This window comes from Cupressus sempervirens, chromosome 2 (genome assembly GCF_028749045.1).
Source record: "Cupressus sempervirens isolate cs-2001-9-10 chromosome 2, ASM2874904v1, whole genome shotgun sequence".
NCBI classification, from domain to species: domain Eukaryota; kingdom Viridiplantae; phylum Streptophyta; class Pinopsida; order Cupressales; family Cupressaceae; genus Cupressus; species Cupressus sempervirens.
The window spans coordinates 602,500,574-602,515,854 of record NC_143119.1 but is presented as its reverse complement, the minus strand read 5'-3'; the positions used below and the strand labels follow the sequence as shown (position 1 = coordinate 602,515,854).

Sequence of the window (15,281 nt, the reverse complement as noted above, 5' to 3'; positions counted from 1 at the left end):
CATTCAGTTCTATTACTTGTGTGACTTCAGTGTCGTTATGATGTTTGTGTTTTATTCTATTAATCTAAATTTCCATATTATATTTCTTCCTTTTAGAATAGATAGTGAAGATAGAGTTCCAGGGTTTTGAATACCAAAGGAGGACACAGCAACAAAGGAGAAATATAGAAATAATGTAGAAATAGATCATCTTTGTTTCACTTACTCGCATATTTTAGATATTAATAAAAGATAATCCTAAGACTAAGTTGGAAGAATATTTAATGCCTATCCTTGACCATACTGATTTAATGACCATCCTGAGACCAATGCGACTGAAGTTCAGAGACAGCAGGAAAAAACCCTCACAATTAAAGATTGAGATAGGGAATCAGGGGCAAAGAGGGAGTTAAGGAAGATCGCAGATGATAACATACACAAATTAGAGAATAAAATATTTGATCTAATATTAAAAAACATATTGACATGTTTCTGATTAGTAAAGGATAACCACGGACCAGCAATGGACCATAATCACACCATGACATTTCATAAAAAATCTAGATGCAATCATACATAAGAACAAAAACACTTGACAACAGCCAAAGCACAGTTAGACCATGCTCAATCACTTGGCTATAGAAGATACAATGCTTGAGTACCAAAAAACCTTGCTGTTTCCTTCTCAAGCCTCCCACATGCCGTAGCTCTCCTGACATAGTTCTCCTTGCTATCTTTTTCAAACAATAAGATCCTCACATAGTCTAGGATTCACGTGCTGAAGTTTTGGTGATTGGAGTGAAGGACCTCAGTTAGGCTCGAGTTTAAGGGAGTTAAAATAAAAAGGTGTACTTTGATGTTTTCTTTAGCATGAGGGAAAGCTCAGAGTCATCCTGATTATATCTACTATAGAGAGAGAATATAAAATCTTAAAAATTAGATTAAGTATTGAAATCCTATTGTTTTGAATGATTGCCTCCAAGGCTGTCATAAACCTCACACCTTTTGACACATGGTTGGCAATAACCATAGACCTATCATTATGAACTTGCATTAAGGATAACAAGGTGAAATCCTCAAACATTAGAACTACAATTTCACAACAGATTCAAATATCATGGCAGTTTGTAACGTCCCCATTTTTGTGCCTTCCTAAGCATCAGTTATTTTTAGAGGCACATCTATTATCAGTGGTCCCTGTTGGCTAATGTGGTTATTAAACGGCCCTTTGAAAGTGATCTGTGGTAATTAAATTGACCCTTTCAGTGTCTATTTCAGTATTCTTCATCTCAGTGCATTAGTTTATTTGTTGTTTTCCGTACAGAGGTCATGCAGGCTCCATTTATACAAACTATTTTTGGTAAATCACTTGGACATTTGGTTCATACTTACTATTTATGGTAATTCATCTAGATGGTCTGAGGGAAACCATGATTATATTTGGAAAGTTTGGTAGGATCAGTTGTCGGTTCACCATATTTAATCGATACTCGGCATTTGATGGAGTTTAATGATTTAATTTAATTTAAAAAATTAATCTAACATTGACTTAAATATAATTAATTATATCTATGATTAAAGAGGATACGTGGGGTCAAGTATGCATTAATATATTAATAATAGCATAAATGTTAATTATTATGCCAAATAGGTGCATGGAGGTATACAGATTAAAGTAAATTTATATAAATGAAGAAATTACATGACAGATCATTTTAATATTAGTTCCCATATGCATGTTAAACATTAAAGCATTAGAAGTGATAAAATTAAATAGGGTTTCCAAAAAGTTCATGAGAAGATTATAAAAGGAGGTTTGGAGAAGTTATGTTTGGCTTATTTTAATCTCTCTCTGAAAGCTTCAGATTCATCCAGAATTCACCATTGTGCTTCTTCATCATATTGTTGGAGGTTTCAACTGGAAATCCCTCTGAAGAATTTGACCAGCAAGTTTCAGATTATTAAAGGGTTTCCTTGTTTGGGGGTGCTGGGAACTCATTAATACTGCAGTTTATCACTTGTTTGGATAGATGTAGTTTGAAAACGGCATTAAAGAATTGTGGAAAGAACAAGCATATATCACCTCGTTGTGGTTTGGTCAAAGGAAAATTCGAGGGCTTAATGTGTAGCCGTTGTTAAATGCTTCAGATTAATATATATTCTTGCTTCTGTACCATTTGGACTTGAAGCAGCATTCTTGGTGATTTGTGTTCACTTTGCATTAGAGTTTCAAGCCTTAAACTTCACACCGCTCCTAGCAGGATGATTTTAACATTTGTCATTCATTTTGCCATGATTTGGTTCGTATATTCCTAGGGTATCAATATGATTTCAAACTGCAGCACTTCTGGACATGATTGCTATGTTTTGCCCATGTTTGTATTACGATAATAGATAGTTTGTAAATATTAGAATGTTTCTTATATTTAGTTAGTTGTTAGTTAACTGATAGCTAGAATGGAATGTTTCTATTCTTAACGATTGTTTCCTAAGGAAACATCGTCTATTCATTTGTATATATTGATTGATTGATCACTGTTAATAACAAGAAAGTATTTCCCAATTACTTCATGTAATATGGTGGTGTTGAGGTTTGGCAGCAATCTTCTGGTATATTCATTTCTCTGTCCAATTGATTGATTGATCACTGTTAATAACAAGCAAGTATTTTCCCAATTACGTCCCGTAATATGGTGGTGTTGAGGTTTGGTAGCAGTCTTCTGGTATATTCATTTCTCAGTCCAAATATGCCAAGGGTCTGTTAGACATATTCCGTATGCAGCATTGCAAGCCAGCATAGACAAATTCCATATGCTAGATTTTTTAAAAACTTGTGTTTCTTTCAAGCTTTGTACTTATTTACATAGAAAACTCATTACAAAAACCTATCACTGTACCAATTAACAATAATCATGATTGCTAGTCTAATATTTGTTGATTAATTGTGAATCCTCATGGAAAAGGGCTTCTTGTCACGATTTTTCCAATGCTGCCATGTGTGGATGCGTGTAAGAATATCTCACCAAATGAGATATGTAATGGCATCTATAACAATGTGACTGATGTAAGACAATTTATGACACCCATAAAAGCATGTAAGAGGGGAGTTGACATTGTCAACTTGAGTTGTGACCACATTAAACTGCATGTTATGATGCATCATAAAGCATCTTCAAATGGATTTGCCAAAATGGAATGCATTTTGAAGAGGAGGGTATGACAATTTATGACAGGTTATTACAAGGTGTAAGGCATCTACTAAACATAATTTGTTGAACCCCTCATGAAGAATAGAAATAAAATTTGAGTCATTGTTTTGGCACATGGTTTTAGTAAAGCACACTTGGATTGCGGTTGGAGTTTGCCTCTTTATTGTATGCTAAAGATGGAGGCTTCACAATGAGTTTACAAGCAAGTTATGATGTTACAATTATTCTAGATATGTTGTTAATGATTTGACCTATGAAGGCTCCTTGTTTGGATTGTATTGCAACTGGTTTTGTTGCTGAAAAACACATCAATTTGGAGTTAGCCTGTTGGGTATTTTTAAGGTTTTCCTAGGATACATTAATATCTAATGGTTATTGTATGTTTATATTCACTCTTGTCATATTTTAAATCATATTTTTGCACATTTCTCACCTCATAGATCAGCATATAATGTCGTTCTGTTAAACTTCCTTTCAAACATGAAGTCAAAAGTCATTTTGGTTGAAATGGATGTGAAGCAGGGAGTTGCATTTTGTGTGCAATAGAGTAGACTAAATTGGTAAACTCGTGAAGAATACCAGGTAAATAAACAACTAACAAACAATGAATCTGCAGTTTATAAAGACAAATGGTGGTGACATGATGGCAAAATAAAAGATATGAACAGTCACTTGATGCCATATAAAAGGTGGTTTACAGCCACCCTGATCATACTAATCTCAAGACATAATATTGTCTTTAGTAGCCACCTTCACCCTGAAAACAGTAAAGTAAAGAGAATTTTAATTTTTTTCTTTTAATCTGTTGATGATCAGAAAACTTTGATTTTCTCTGTTGGAAATCCCCAACCTATGCCAGAAAGCCTAAGAATATTATTTGGAAAAGCAACAAAATCAGTCTCAGCGGAATTGGCAAATCAATTAACAAAAGAACTCAAGGAACCTAAAGAAGAAGGCTCGGTACCATGTCACATTTTTTAATGTTGTGTCTGTTACTGTTAAACATATGAATACCTTGCCAAGTACTCTAACAGAAGTGTCAATTATCACAGTAATGGATATAGTATTAGTGCCAGCCACTATGCAAAAAGGTCAAATAAAGCCAAACTGACACAAAAATCTTTTAAAAGATGCTAAACTTTGAACCTAGACTGAAGGGGTTATCCTCTTCTTCGTATGCCATTTAAAGGTCATGCCAAATTTCTTAAATCAAGGCACTTCAATTTCGAGTTTACCTGAACACCAAGAGTGTGATGCATCTTCTCCCTCTCTTTCTCCATTGCATTGCGAGAATTCCCAAAGTATAGTGAAACTCTAGCAAGTGCAGTATTTGAATTAGGGCCATCATTTGCATATTTGCAGCAGTCATCAGCTAACTTTGTTGCTAGGGAAACAGGAATCAAAATAAAATACCAGTTAAAGAAAGTTGAACAAATACTAAATAATGAACCTTAGATCATTGTAATGAAATGTACATAATGAAATGTAATGATAATTTACCATATTCCATCTGTTTTGAGCCTGCAGAGTTGAGGCCTTCAATACCCCGCACAACATCACGTTGGAAATGCTGAAAATTGACAATATGGTATTATGGATACTATACTTTTTTGAAAAATATTAATATCCTTTTTTAATTGATACAACCTGATATCAATCCAATATGTTCCTTTGTTCTTGCAATTGAAGACACCACAAACAAATTTTACATGAAAAATACCCATACCTTGGCTGCTCGAGTAGAAATATAGAGCCTTTCAAGTTGTTGATGATGAAGAAGTTCTGCCTCATCAGTGACGAGGTTATCATTCCCATATCCATGTCCAGTAAACTGCTTGAGCACTGCCTGCCACAATACAAAAAGAAGCTTAAGTAATGACAACACTATAAAAAAATATCCATGTGGAAGCATCTTTCATAAAAAATTTATCTGTTTTCTGTCTTCCACAAGATAAGGATGTAATCTCTCTTCCTCAATGAGGCCTCTGAATGCAAGCTTCACTGCCACACCTATTGGGGCCAACACTCCTCGTTGGAAGAAATTGGGAAGCTTCTGAAAGGATGCTTAAACAGTGCTGCAACCATAGCCAGCAGAAAAGACAACCTTTGTACTTAAGATGAAATATGCTCGCCATGGTGGAGAATTCTATTTCTTGTTCTATAATTCATCTTCCATTTTCTTGCAGTCTTTTTCAAACATGATAATAAATGCTTCCTCGGCACCTTGATCTATGTTTCTAGCTTATTGTGTATCATTTGTGCTAACACTATGGCAACTATCATGTTTTTTTGAGTTATATTACTTATGTACTTGATGGCTTCTAGTTAAATGTACTAAGGTAGCTATTCTTGTCACAGTATCAATGACATTTGGCTCGCATAAGTTCTCTAGATTAGGGCTCAGTGTCATCATGGACTGAAGCTCTAGTACCATTGTAGAATGAAAAATTGATGACTGACATCTGCTTACCAAATTTTGCTAAACAGAGTGCAGCTTATCCAAACAAAGGAAACATATCTTAGAAACAACATATCATGAATATCAGCAATGATCCAAAACCATTAGAACTGATAAAAGCATCTAGTAACACAAAACAAAGCCAGAAAACAACATATACAAGTAACCTCAATAGCTACAACAGCCAGATATTGCCCACAAAATATATAACATCATAAACTTCACTTGGTATTACTGTATTGACTTACGAAATCATGTGCAAATAACAATCCCATTATGAAGTAAATAAATCATCATGGTTAATCAACAAGATGAAGACATATGATCTTTACCAAGCACAAATTACTCAAATCTCTTGTGTACTCATCAGTTGAATAAAGGTGTGCACATGACAAAGACCAATTTATTTCACCCAAATAATAATTACTCAACCTCATTTGACATATGGGATAAGAGGTGGAAAGGAATTTGGTATTCAAATTTGCAAATTCACCAATGCCCCTACTCCTTTGAGCACTTAGATCCAATTTTTACCATCACATTTAACCAATCTAAGAAATCCTTGCATGGTCTCCATTTCTCAATTTTATTTATATATTGTTTGTTGTTCTGGCCAATGTGCCTGTTAGAAAATTTAATATAGAATTGTGTATGTTAATATTAAGTTGTTTCTTAACAACTTAGTATTGAAGTATAATAACTTCGTTGCTGATTCAGATTCGGGTTCGGATTCGAGTGTGTGAATTGGATTTGTGGGTTCGTGAAAAAAAAAATTCACATTACAATTCGAAAGGATTCATGTGTGTGTATATGCATTAAATATACCAAAAAAAAAACTATAAATAATTCTAATACTAAATCATTTCATAGTATGAATCTAAAATTCTAAAACACTTTTGACCCGTGGATCCTCGCGGATTTGCATTGGATCCTCACAGGATTTGTGCTGATCCAGACAAGATCCGTGTTTTTACCCTGTGGATCTGTTCGAATTCACAGGCCACGGATCTGTCCGGATCCACAGGGTAAAAACACAGATCCTACCTGGATTGGATCTGAATCTGCATATGGCCTCCAAGGTTTGAATTCGGCAACTAAGTATAATAAGTGTTTGTGAGTTGTTATGAATAACAAAAAATATAAGAGAGTGATCATAGGAGGTGGAATATGTTATTTTTATTTGAATGAAAATGAGTAAAATCGTGCATTATTCTGTGTAAAATAGTTGCAGCTTCCTCTGCCAATATTTCTGAAATGGTATCAGAGCCTTGATGTTCATAGCAGTAATATTATATTTTGTTGTTTTAAAGAACTATAGAATAATGACATGAAGATATGAGTGATCCCAATGATCTCGTAATCATCATCAACCATTTGCAATCTGAAGACAACTCAGAAAGCCCAGCAAATTAAAAGGTAGTAGGACGATCAGTCTCATTCCAACAACATATTCATTGTCTGTAATTTCAAAGGGAATAAATAGTTCTCAGTATCTGCTGCGAGTTTAATTGTGGATGTTTGAAGCCTTCCTCGAAGCTTTCTGCAGTATGTTTGCAAGCCCACAATTTCATTCTTTGGCTAGAGTTTTATTATTCAAAGAAGACTCTATTCTAGCTGACTCTACCATCAACCTTGGGCAGTTGTCGAGTATAGGTCGCTGGTTTTTTTCTGTAGATTTGATTGGTACATTTCTTTGCCCATGATGCTTTGGGTTTACTGTGTGATCATATCAACACACCATATTCGCTGAGTGCTACCTTGATTTTAGTGGGAAGGCATCAAATTCACATTGTCCAAAGGTTGGCTAGCTTAGTCAATCCTATTTATTATTATTGTTCAATAAATTTCTGGAAGTTGCAACCTGTGTGGAAGTTGCAGTGGCTGAAGAATGAAGACTCGGACTATATTGTAATCAATTTCTTCTAAGAGGAGGAGAAATGAAATGAAATGAAAAGTTGTAATGACATCCATGAGACCACCTGTTTAAGGGACCAAAAGGACAAATAGCAACCTGCTGAATTTTCTCCAAGTTGTTCCTTTCGTTGTGGAGCTTTAATAGAAGATTAGATGACACTTAGAGGGAGTTAAATTCCAGAAAACTTCCTCGCAATCTTTAAGGTAGCAGGAATCAAGAGGGAGTTTTGTGAGAGGTGTGGATGTCAGTTGAGTGGATTGCAGTGCCACAGCGAACAGAATTGAACAGAAAATCTTGATTTGACATTGGTAGCTCCGCAAACTTTCTGCATAGGGTGATTTGAGATGAGATCAAGGAGGACAGTCTTCAATTTTAGCATGTCAAAAGTTTAGGGTGTGTGTTGTAACCGTTCTAATGCAAGCATTGCATGCAACTTTGAACAAGGAGGTCATGAGGTTGATGCAAGTGATTGTAAATCCTGAGGGAGCTTGAGCAGGACATGAAAAAGTGTCAAACCCTTTCCAAAGGATCTGCAAGCTCGTGTAGCAATGTGATTGCTAAAGCTCATTGTTTGGTCACACAATAGAGCCAACTATATTTTATTGTGATAATCAAAGTTGTGAGATTGCTGACCTTGCTGAGAGGGAGTCTTTATTAAGAGGGAGCTTGTAGTGTCCCTTGTTGGAACCTAAGTTACCGATTCGGATGCGGATTCCGAAGCGGATACGAGATGCGGGGATTTTTATTTTTTTTGGATGCGGATACCGGAGGAAACATGTGTATATATTTATTTATTTATTTATTTATTTATTTATTTAAAATATATATAAATATATATATATATGCAAAGAAATATATTATAACAAATGATATTATTATCGGGACCTGTTTGCTAGACAGTCTTCTCAATACACAGGTGCTAATCTGGAACAGCACCAAATCTGCCAGATTCTCCAATATCGATGGTCTCCTAGTACAGATTTCAAATCGGATATAATAGTTGTTTTTATTATTGACCTGTATGCTTGCTCTGTTATCGGGACCTGTTTGCTAGACAGTCATAGAAAACGTTTTTAATAGTTCTTTTTTTTACTTTAATGCCTGGGCAAGCCCGCAGATGCTCCCGAATACATCCGGAAGCCTTGCGAATGCTGGCAGGAAGCCAGCCGCAAGCTCCTGGATGCGTCTGGAAGCCAGAACTGGCTTCCTGCCAGCATTCGAAGAGCTTCCGGACACATCCCGCATCTGTCCACCTCCGATGCAGAAGCCTCTGCCTCCCAGGACGAATCGGTATCTAAGGTTGGAACCTTAATTTATTCTAAAATTCCCAATTAGGGTTTGGTTTTTTATGTCCCATGATAGGAGTAGTCACTCACTCTATTAGAATTAAGTTACCTATTCAAATTATTATTGTTCATGCTTACCTTATTACTATTCCAGCTGAATGACTGAAAGACTCAGTGTTATCCAAGTTGCCTAGTTACCAACTTGCAACGGATTCTCTCAAATTTTACAGATCCAAGCCCCCAGCATTTCTTGGGACTTTGTCCGCAAGGTGCTCAAGGTCGTTGATCCCTACCCTATCTTGGGAGAAAGACCCACTGCTTGGATTTATAAAAGCCCCTCCTAGGTAACACTTCAGACTTCCCTTCTTAGTCAAATAGTAATAGAATTGAATATGTTATCAATATATAAGTATAAAGCTAAGATACTTAATTGAATATAAGTATATTCATCAATTATTTAACAATGGTTTCTTATCTGATTATTATGTGTGTGTGTGTGTGTTCCTGACCTTAAGTGAATATCATTGACATTAATTACATAGGCAGGTTGTTGGTTTATACCAGAGGAATAAACTTGCTACTGAGCTGACTTACTGTTGGGATTGGTAGTAGACGGGGTCTGTAGTTGTGTAGGCTTAGGTAGAGTTGTATTGGCTGCAGGAGGTAGGCTTGGTGGCATTAAGACTAGTTTCTGAGGCTGTTAGAGGGTATCAATTAGTTATGCCATTTACCTCCCCTCCATTGTTGTGAATGTTACCAGTTACCTTTTGAAGTTTGCAATTAGTTTTGAGGCTGCTGCCAATTGTTATGTAGTTTCTACCATTTCTGTGGGGACTGCTGCCAATTAGGTTGGGGCTGCCTCTAGTTAGGCTAAGGCAATTTCTACTAGTTTTGTTGGTTAGGCCATTGGAGTTGGTTATTACTCCAGGAAATTTTCTACGAATATAGATTTATTGTATATAATCCTGATTTTATTCATTCATATATATATATATATATATATATATATATATATATATGGGATCTTGGCCCATAATAGAATTCAACTATAATAACTGTAAGTCAATACTTTCTAGAGTCACGGTCTTGATCCATATTCTCTTCCTTCTGAAGAGTAATAACGAATATCTATTTCCTATTCTACAAAGAACTCTAAGTTAATTCAGTATTTTTCTACAGTCTTAACTAAATATGTTTTTTATAAGCACTCATGATTGTCCCTGAATATGGTCCCCCATATTCAGTGGCATTCATTATATATATATATATATATATATATATATATATATATATATATATATATATATATATTATCAGAGATCCTCCAATAAAATGCATGAGAAAATACATTACACCTTATGTATGATAATCTTTTCTACCAGCAGAATTGTGAATATTACTGCTTCAACTGTAAACACTTATTCCTTCTTCGATAAATCTTCTGCCTTCCCTTCCTGTACTTCCAGAACTCATTGGATATGTCATCAAAGTCAAATGCCACAATCCTATATAGAAATGTCGTCATTTCATAGTTTAACATAGTCAAGTATCATTGCCTTGTTTGTCAATTGGTTATGTCTTATTGGCATTTCAAAGATGATAAGAATTAAATTATGTAATATTGACATTGATGTCGATTGACAAATGGCATTATGTGTTATTTGTATCACCGTAGACTAGCTATTTCCATCGTTTGCTATAAAGCCAATAGGATTATATTGTTAATCACATAGTTAATCTTAATATTATAATGTGGAAAATAATATTAAATTATTAATATCATTGCTCAAGTGTATTGATTATTTTATTAAGATTAATATGAAATATTATTTGTATATTGATTAACAAAAATAAAGATCAATTATTAATACCATACTAATATGGTTTAGTGATTAAGATCAATAATATCGATTATTGGTTTCATATCTTAACCACTGATTTGTTAATTATTGATATTTTTTATATTGGTAATATACTAATCATATAAAATTGGTATTCAAAACAAGTGCATTGTTAAGATTGTAGCTTCAATCGGATTGATTCAATTATGAGATACATTGTTGATGGTTAATCATCATTTAAACAAATATTATTATATATATAATATTATATTTATACTATATTATTTATATATATTATTTATATATTTATTATATTACATTATATATAATATATATATAGTATATATATTATATATTATATATATATATATATATATCATAGTTCCAAAAATCGCCATGAAATCGCCGAAATCGCGATAAGATTCATGGCTCCCGATTTTTTTGAAATCGGAAATCGCTGGTGGCGATTTTTTCTTTTGAATCGCCTGAATTGCCAAAATCGGCGATTCATGGCAAAAATCGCCAAAATCGCCATCGTGAATCTCCAGAAATCGGCCGCGGCAGCAAGGATAAAAAGTTCAATTTTTAAAAAAAAACACATGTTTTATTTGCTTTCTAAGTTGACTTTCCTCTTTGTTATAACCCTAAAGAGCCTTCTATTTGCTTAGTATGAGTAGAAGAGAGGAAGAGTGAGAGAAGAAGAGAAAAGAGAATCCATAGGTTTCCAACCGGCAAGAAGGAAGAGCACCAAAGAGATCAGAAGTCCATTTGGGGAGGCCATAAATTGCATTGGGAGCATTAAGGAGTCAATATCAACACTCCTCAACTCATTTGCAAGAGGTAAGTGTTGATTTTTTTTTTGCATGTTAGTGTAGTATGCATTTTTTGTTAAATTTTTTTAGTGTTCATTTGCAAATCTTGAATGTTTTTTATTTTTAGTTTTACTAAATTGCAAACTAGGGTTTGTTGTTTTGTAGTTTTTGTTTATTAGTTGCAAACTTTGATTTTTTACATGAATTTTTTTATTGCAGCAGCCCTTTGCTTTAATTTTTCAATTTCCACAATGGGTAAAAAAGATGAATGCTGGAAATATAATGAAGAGTTTCCTGGGAGAACCAAATATCAAACAAAATGTATATTTTGCAAAGAAAAAATAAATTCGGGAGGTATCTATAGATTGAAATACCACATTGCTGGCATACCTGGCCATGATGTCACAGTTTGCACTCAACAAACCGCTGAGGCAAAACGCTCTTGTTTAGTGGCATTAGAAAAAATTGAACAAGACAAGTTGACTAAGAAAATGCAACTTGAAGGGTTAAGAGGTATTGGCTCCCATGCTCCCACATCCGCAACCGCATCTACATCTGCAAGTGCATCTGCATCAGCTTCCGCATCCGTAGGTTGTGTTGGAGAGGGTTCTTCTAGGCCTCCTTTTCATCCTAGTGCTAGTGCTCATGTGAGTGTTAGTGGTAGTCGGTCTCATACTGAGACAGAGTCCAACACCAACCTATTGCGGCCTAGAGTGCGGAAAAGCAGAATGGATAGTTACTTTGTGCCCCGCACTACTCCTGGCTCCCAACCCACGCTTGAGGGCATGGGTTTGAACAAGGAGATTCATGATGCTGCCAGAAAAGAGATTTGCAAATTCTGGTACTTTTGCAACATTCCATTTATTGCAGCCAGGTAATTGATTCTTTTTTCTTTGTTATCTTCAAAGTTAAAGTTAAAAGTAAAAGTAAAACTTTAATTATATCTACTTGTTTTATGATTTTAGTTTTTGACATCTAAATTTCTAATTAATATCATTATCTATTTGTGACAGGACTCCTTATTGGCAGAACATGATAGATGCAGTTATCATTTGTGGTCCGGGGTTTAAAGCCCCAACTGAGGCTGAGTTGAGTGGATACCTCCTGGAGGAAATGGTTGAGGATATGAGGCATGAGCTTGAGGACAACCGAAAGGAGTGGATCGAAAAGGGTTGCACCATCATGACTAATGGTTGGACAGATAGGAGGGGAAGAACACTCCTCAATTTTCTTGTATCCTGTGGAGGTGATTGATCATTCTACTTTCCTACATACATAATTTTGAATCGTGATTGACTATTTCAAATTTTGATTTGTTGATTGCTAATAGTAATTATAATTCGTTGTTTTGTTACTTGTAGGATATACCATGTTCCTCAAATCCATTGATGCTTCTGCTCATGTAAAAAACGCCACATACTTATGTGAGGTTATTGAGGAAGTTATAGCAGAGGTGGGGGAACAACATGTGGTGCAAGTGGTGACGGATAATGCAGCAAGTTATGTTGCTGCAGGTAAACTTTTAACTTTTTAAGTTTTGAAAATAAATTTATTTGAATTTTGAACTTTTTCTAATTCTAACTTAGAATTTCTAAGTTTCCTAAGTTCTAACATGTTTGAAATTTGAATTTCTAATTATCTTAAAATTGTTGTAGGCAAACTTTTGATGGAGAGGCACCCCACCATATTTTGGTCCCCTTGTGCAGCACACTGCCTTGACCTCATGTTGGAGGAAATTGGCAAACTTGAGTGGGTCAAGTCATGTGTGGAAAGGGCAAAAAACATATGTAAGTTTATTTATAGTCATTCATTTGTCCTTAGCACAATGAGGAAGTACACAGGAGACAAAGAGTTAGCTCGTCCAGGGATCACGAGGTTTGCCTCGAATTTCATCACCTTGCAGTCCTTGCTGACATCAAGGGATGATTTGAGGAGCATGTTTGTTGGGCGGGAGTGCATTTCATCTTCCTATGCTACGACCACTACAGGGATAGATGTGGTGGATTGCATATTTGATGATGATGGTTTTTGGAAACCTGCTAGAGAAATACTTAAGGTAATTTTATTGCAATTTAACATTTAATATTTTACAGTTTACTATGCTAATTGTTTAATGATTTAGTTTTACCTTATATTATTGAATTATTCTATGTTTAAGTTTTGACTCAAATTTTTGTTTTACTTTATATGTAGGCCACTGAGCCTCTTGTATCTCTCCTACGAACTGCTGATGGGGAGAAGCCCTCTATGGGCTACATATATGAGGGCATGGATAGGGCCAAGGAGGCCATTAGAGCTCAGTATGCAGGAGTGCAGGAGAAGTATGCCCCTATTTCGGACATCATTGATAGGAGATGGCAGAATCAGCTCCACAGACCCATCCATGCAGCAGCTTACTTTTTGAATTCGGCATTTCGTTTCCGTCCTGACTTCAAGGCGGATGAGGAGGTTCTCACCAGATTATATACAGTGATCCAGAGGTTGAGTACTGATGAGGATAGCAGTGCTGCAATTATTGAGCTTGATAAGTTCAATAATAAAGAAGGGCCACTTTTCTCTAGCAGGGTAGCCATAGATGCTCGGGAAACAATACAGCCAGGTAAAATTTAAATAATATATTCAATGTTCATGAATCTAGATTCTAAACTTAAAGTTGATTATGTAATTTTAGAGTTAACTTGTAATTTGTAATTTGTAAATGAGACTAATTATTTTTATTTTCCCTTATTTCAGATAGATGGTGGCAAATGTTTGGGGCCACAACCCCAAAACTTCAAAAAAATGCCATTCGTATTCTGAGTCAGCCAAGCAGCGCTTCTGGATGTGAGCGCAGTTGGTCCATGTTCGAGCACATCCACTCGAAGAGGAGAAACAGGTTGACAGTGCAGAGGTTGAATGATCTTGTCTTCGTTCATTACAACCTCCGTCTTAGGATCAGATAGATTTTGGGCACTGACTCCTCTCCGATCATTTTGGAGGAGATTGATCCAGAATCAGAGTGGCTCACAGAGGTTGTAGATCCAGTCTTCACTGAGGAAGACCGTGCGTGGATTGACCAGGTGGATATAGAGGCTGAGGCAGCTAGAGCACGTTCTTCAGGCATTGGTAGACGCACACGTGCACGCACAGACACAGGCCCTAGCGACATTCGTGAGCCCATCTTATATGCGGGAGATATGGCTCGACAGTCCTCTAGGACCTACATTAGACGCCTTGCTACTAGGCAGACTAGATACTCAGAGGCTGAGGCTGAGGCTGTAGCCGAGCTTGAGGATGATGTTGAGGATGATGATGACTATGAGCCTGAGGCTTGAGCTGGAGCCTTGTTTTTATATTTTGTTTACAGATATTGATACTGAATCATTGATAGACATATGTTTCAAAGTTTCAAACTTTCATGGATCTTCATCTTAGATTCTTACATAAATTTATGATTTGATGTCTTATGGATCATCTTACATACATTCTATGATTTAAATCATTATGATCATTTGATTTCTATTTACTTCAGCTAGCCTACAATTTACATTTTAGATAACATAGTTACGTATGTGATGGATTTTATGTTTCATGTTTATGTATGTTAAGTTTTAACTTCTATTTGATGATGTTATAGTGTGCTTAAGTTATATTCAATAAAGGGTGCACGAAATAAGTTTTAAATTGTTAAAATCTTTAAATTTAAAGGGTTTTTTCAAATTTGCCGATTCATCGCCGATTCATTGCCGATTCATTGCCGATTCACGATTCGATTCGGCCTTGCCGATTCCGATTCACGTTT

At 35.5% G+C, this 15,281-nt stretch overlaps 2 protein-coding genes across 3 annotated transcripts in view; one reads left to right on the top strand and one right to left on the bottom strand.

The window, feature by feature from the left end:
• The window catches only part of LOC149574834 (SH3 domain-containing protein 2-like), an 88,798-nt gene that overhangs the window by 31,724 nt on the left and 41,793 nt on the right, over nt 1-15,281 (bottom strand). For both annotated transcript variants that reach the window (XM_089814673.1, XM_089814674.1), the window contains 3 exons: nt 4,915-5,034; nt 4,689-4,758; nt 4,424-4,572 (listed from right to left, as the gene is read on the bottom strand). In XM_089814673.1, the coding sequence (XP_089670799.1) occupies nt 4,424-4,572; nt 4,689-4,758; nt 4,915-5,034 (339 nt within the window). The remainder of the gene's footprint in view (nt 1-4,423; nt 4,573-4,688; nt 4,759-4,914; nt 5,035-15,281) is intronic.
• Nucleotides 12,533-14,215, top strand: LOC149574836 (uncharacterized). The gene is made up of 4 exons (XM_089814672.1): nt 12,533-12,746; nt 12,862-13,014; nt 13,156-13,556; nt 13,694-14,215. The coding sequence occupies exons 1-4, from the start codon at nt 12,533-12,535 to the stop codon at nt 14,108-14,110; spliced, it is 1,185 nt and encodes a 394-aa protein (XP_089670798.1). The 3' UTR covers nt 14,111-14,215.

Bases quoted from the DNA above. Each gene is read 5' to 3' on its own strand.
- LOC149574836 (XM_089814672.1), top strand. From the start codon at position 12,533: ATGATAGATGCAGTTATCATTTGTGGTCCGGGGTTTAAAGCCCCAACT. The intron at 13,015-13,155 runs GTAAACTTTTAA...AAATTGTTGTAG, and splicing joins AGCAAGTTATGTTGCTGCAG to GCAAACTTTTGATGGAGAGG. The intron at 13,557-13,693 runs GTAATTTTATTG...CTTTATATGTAG, and splicing joins CTGCTAGAGAAATACTTAAG to GCCACTGAGCCTCTTGTATC.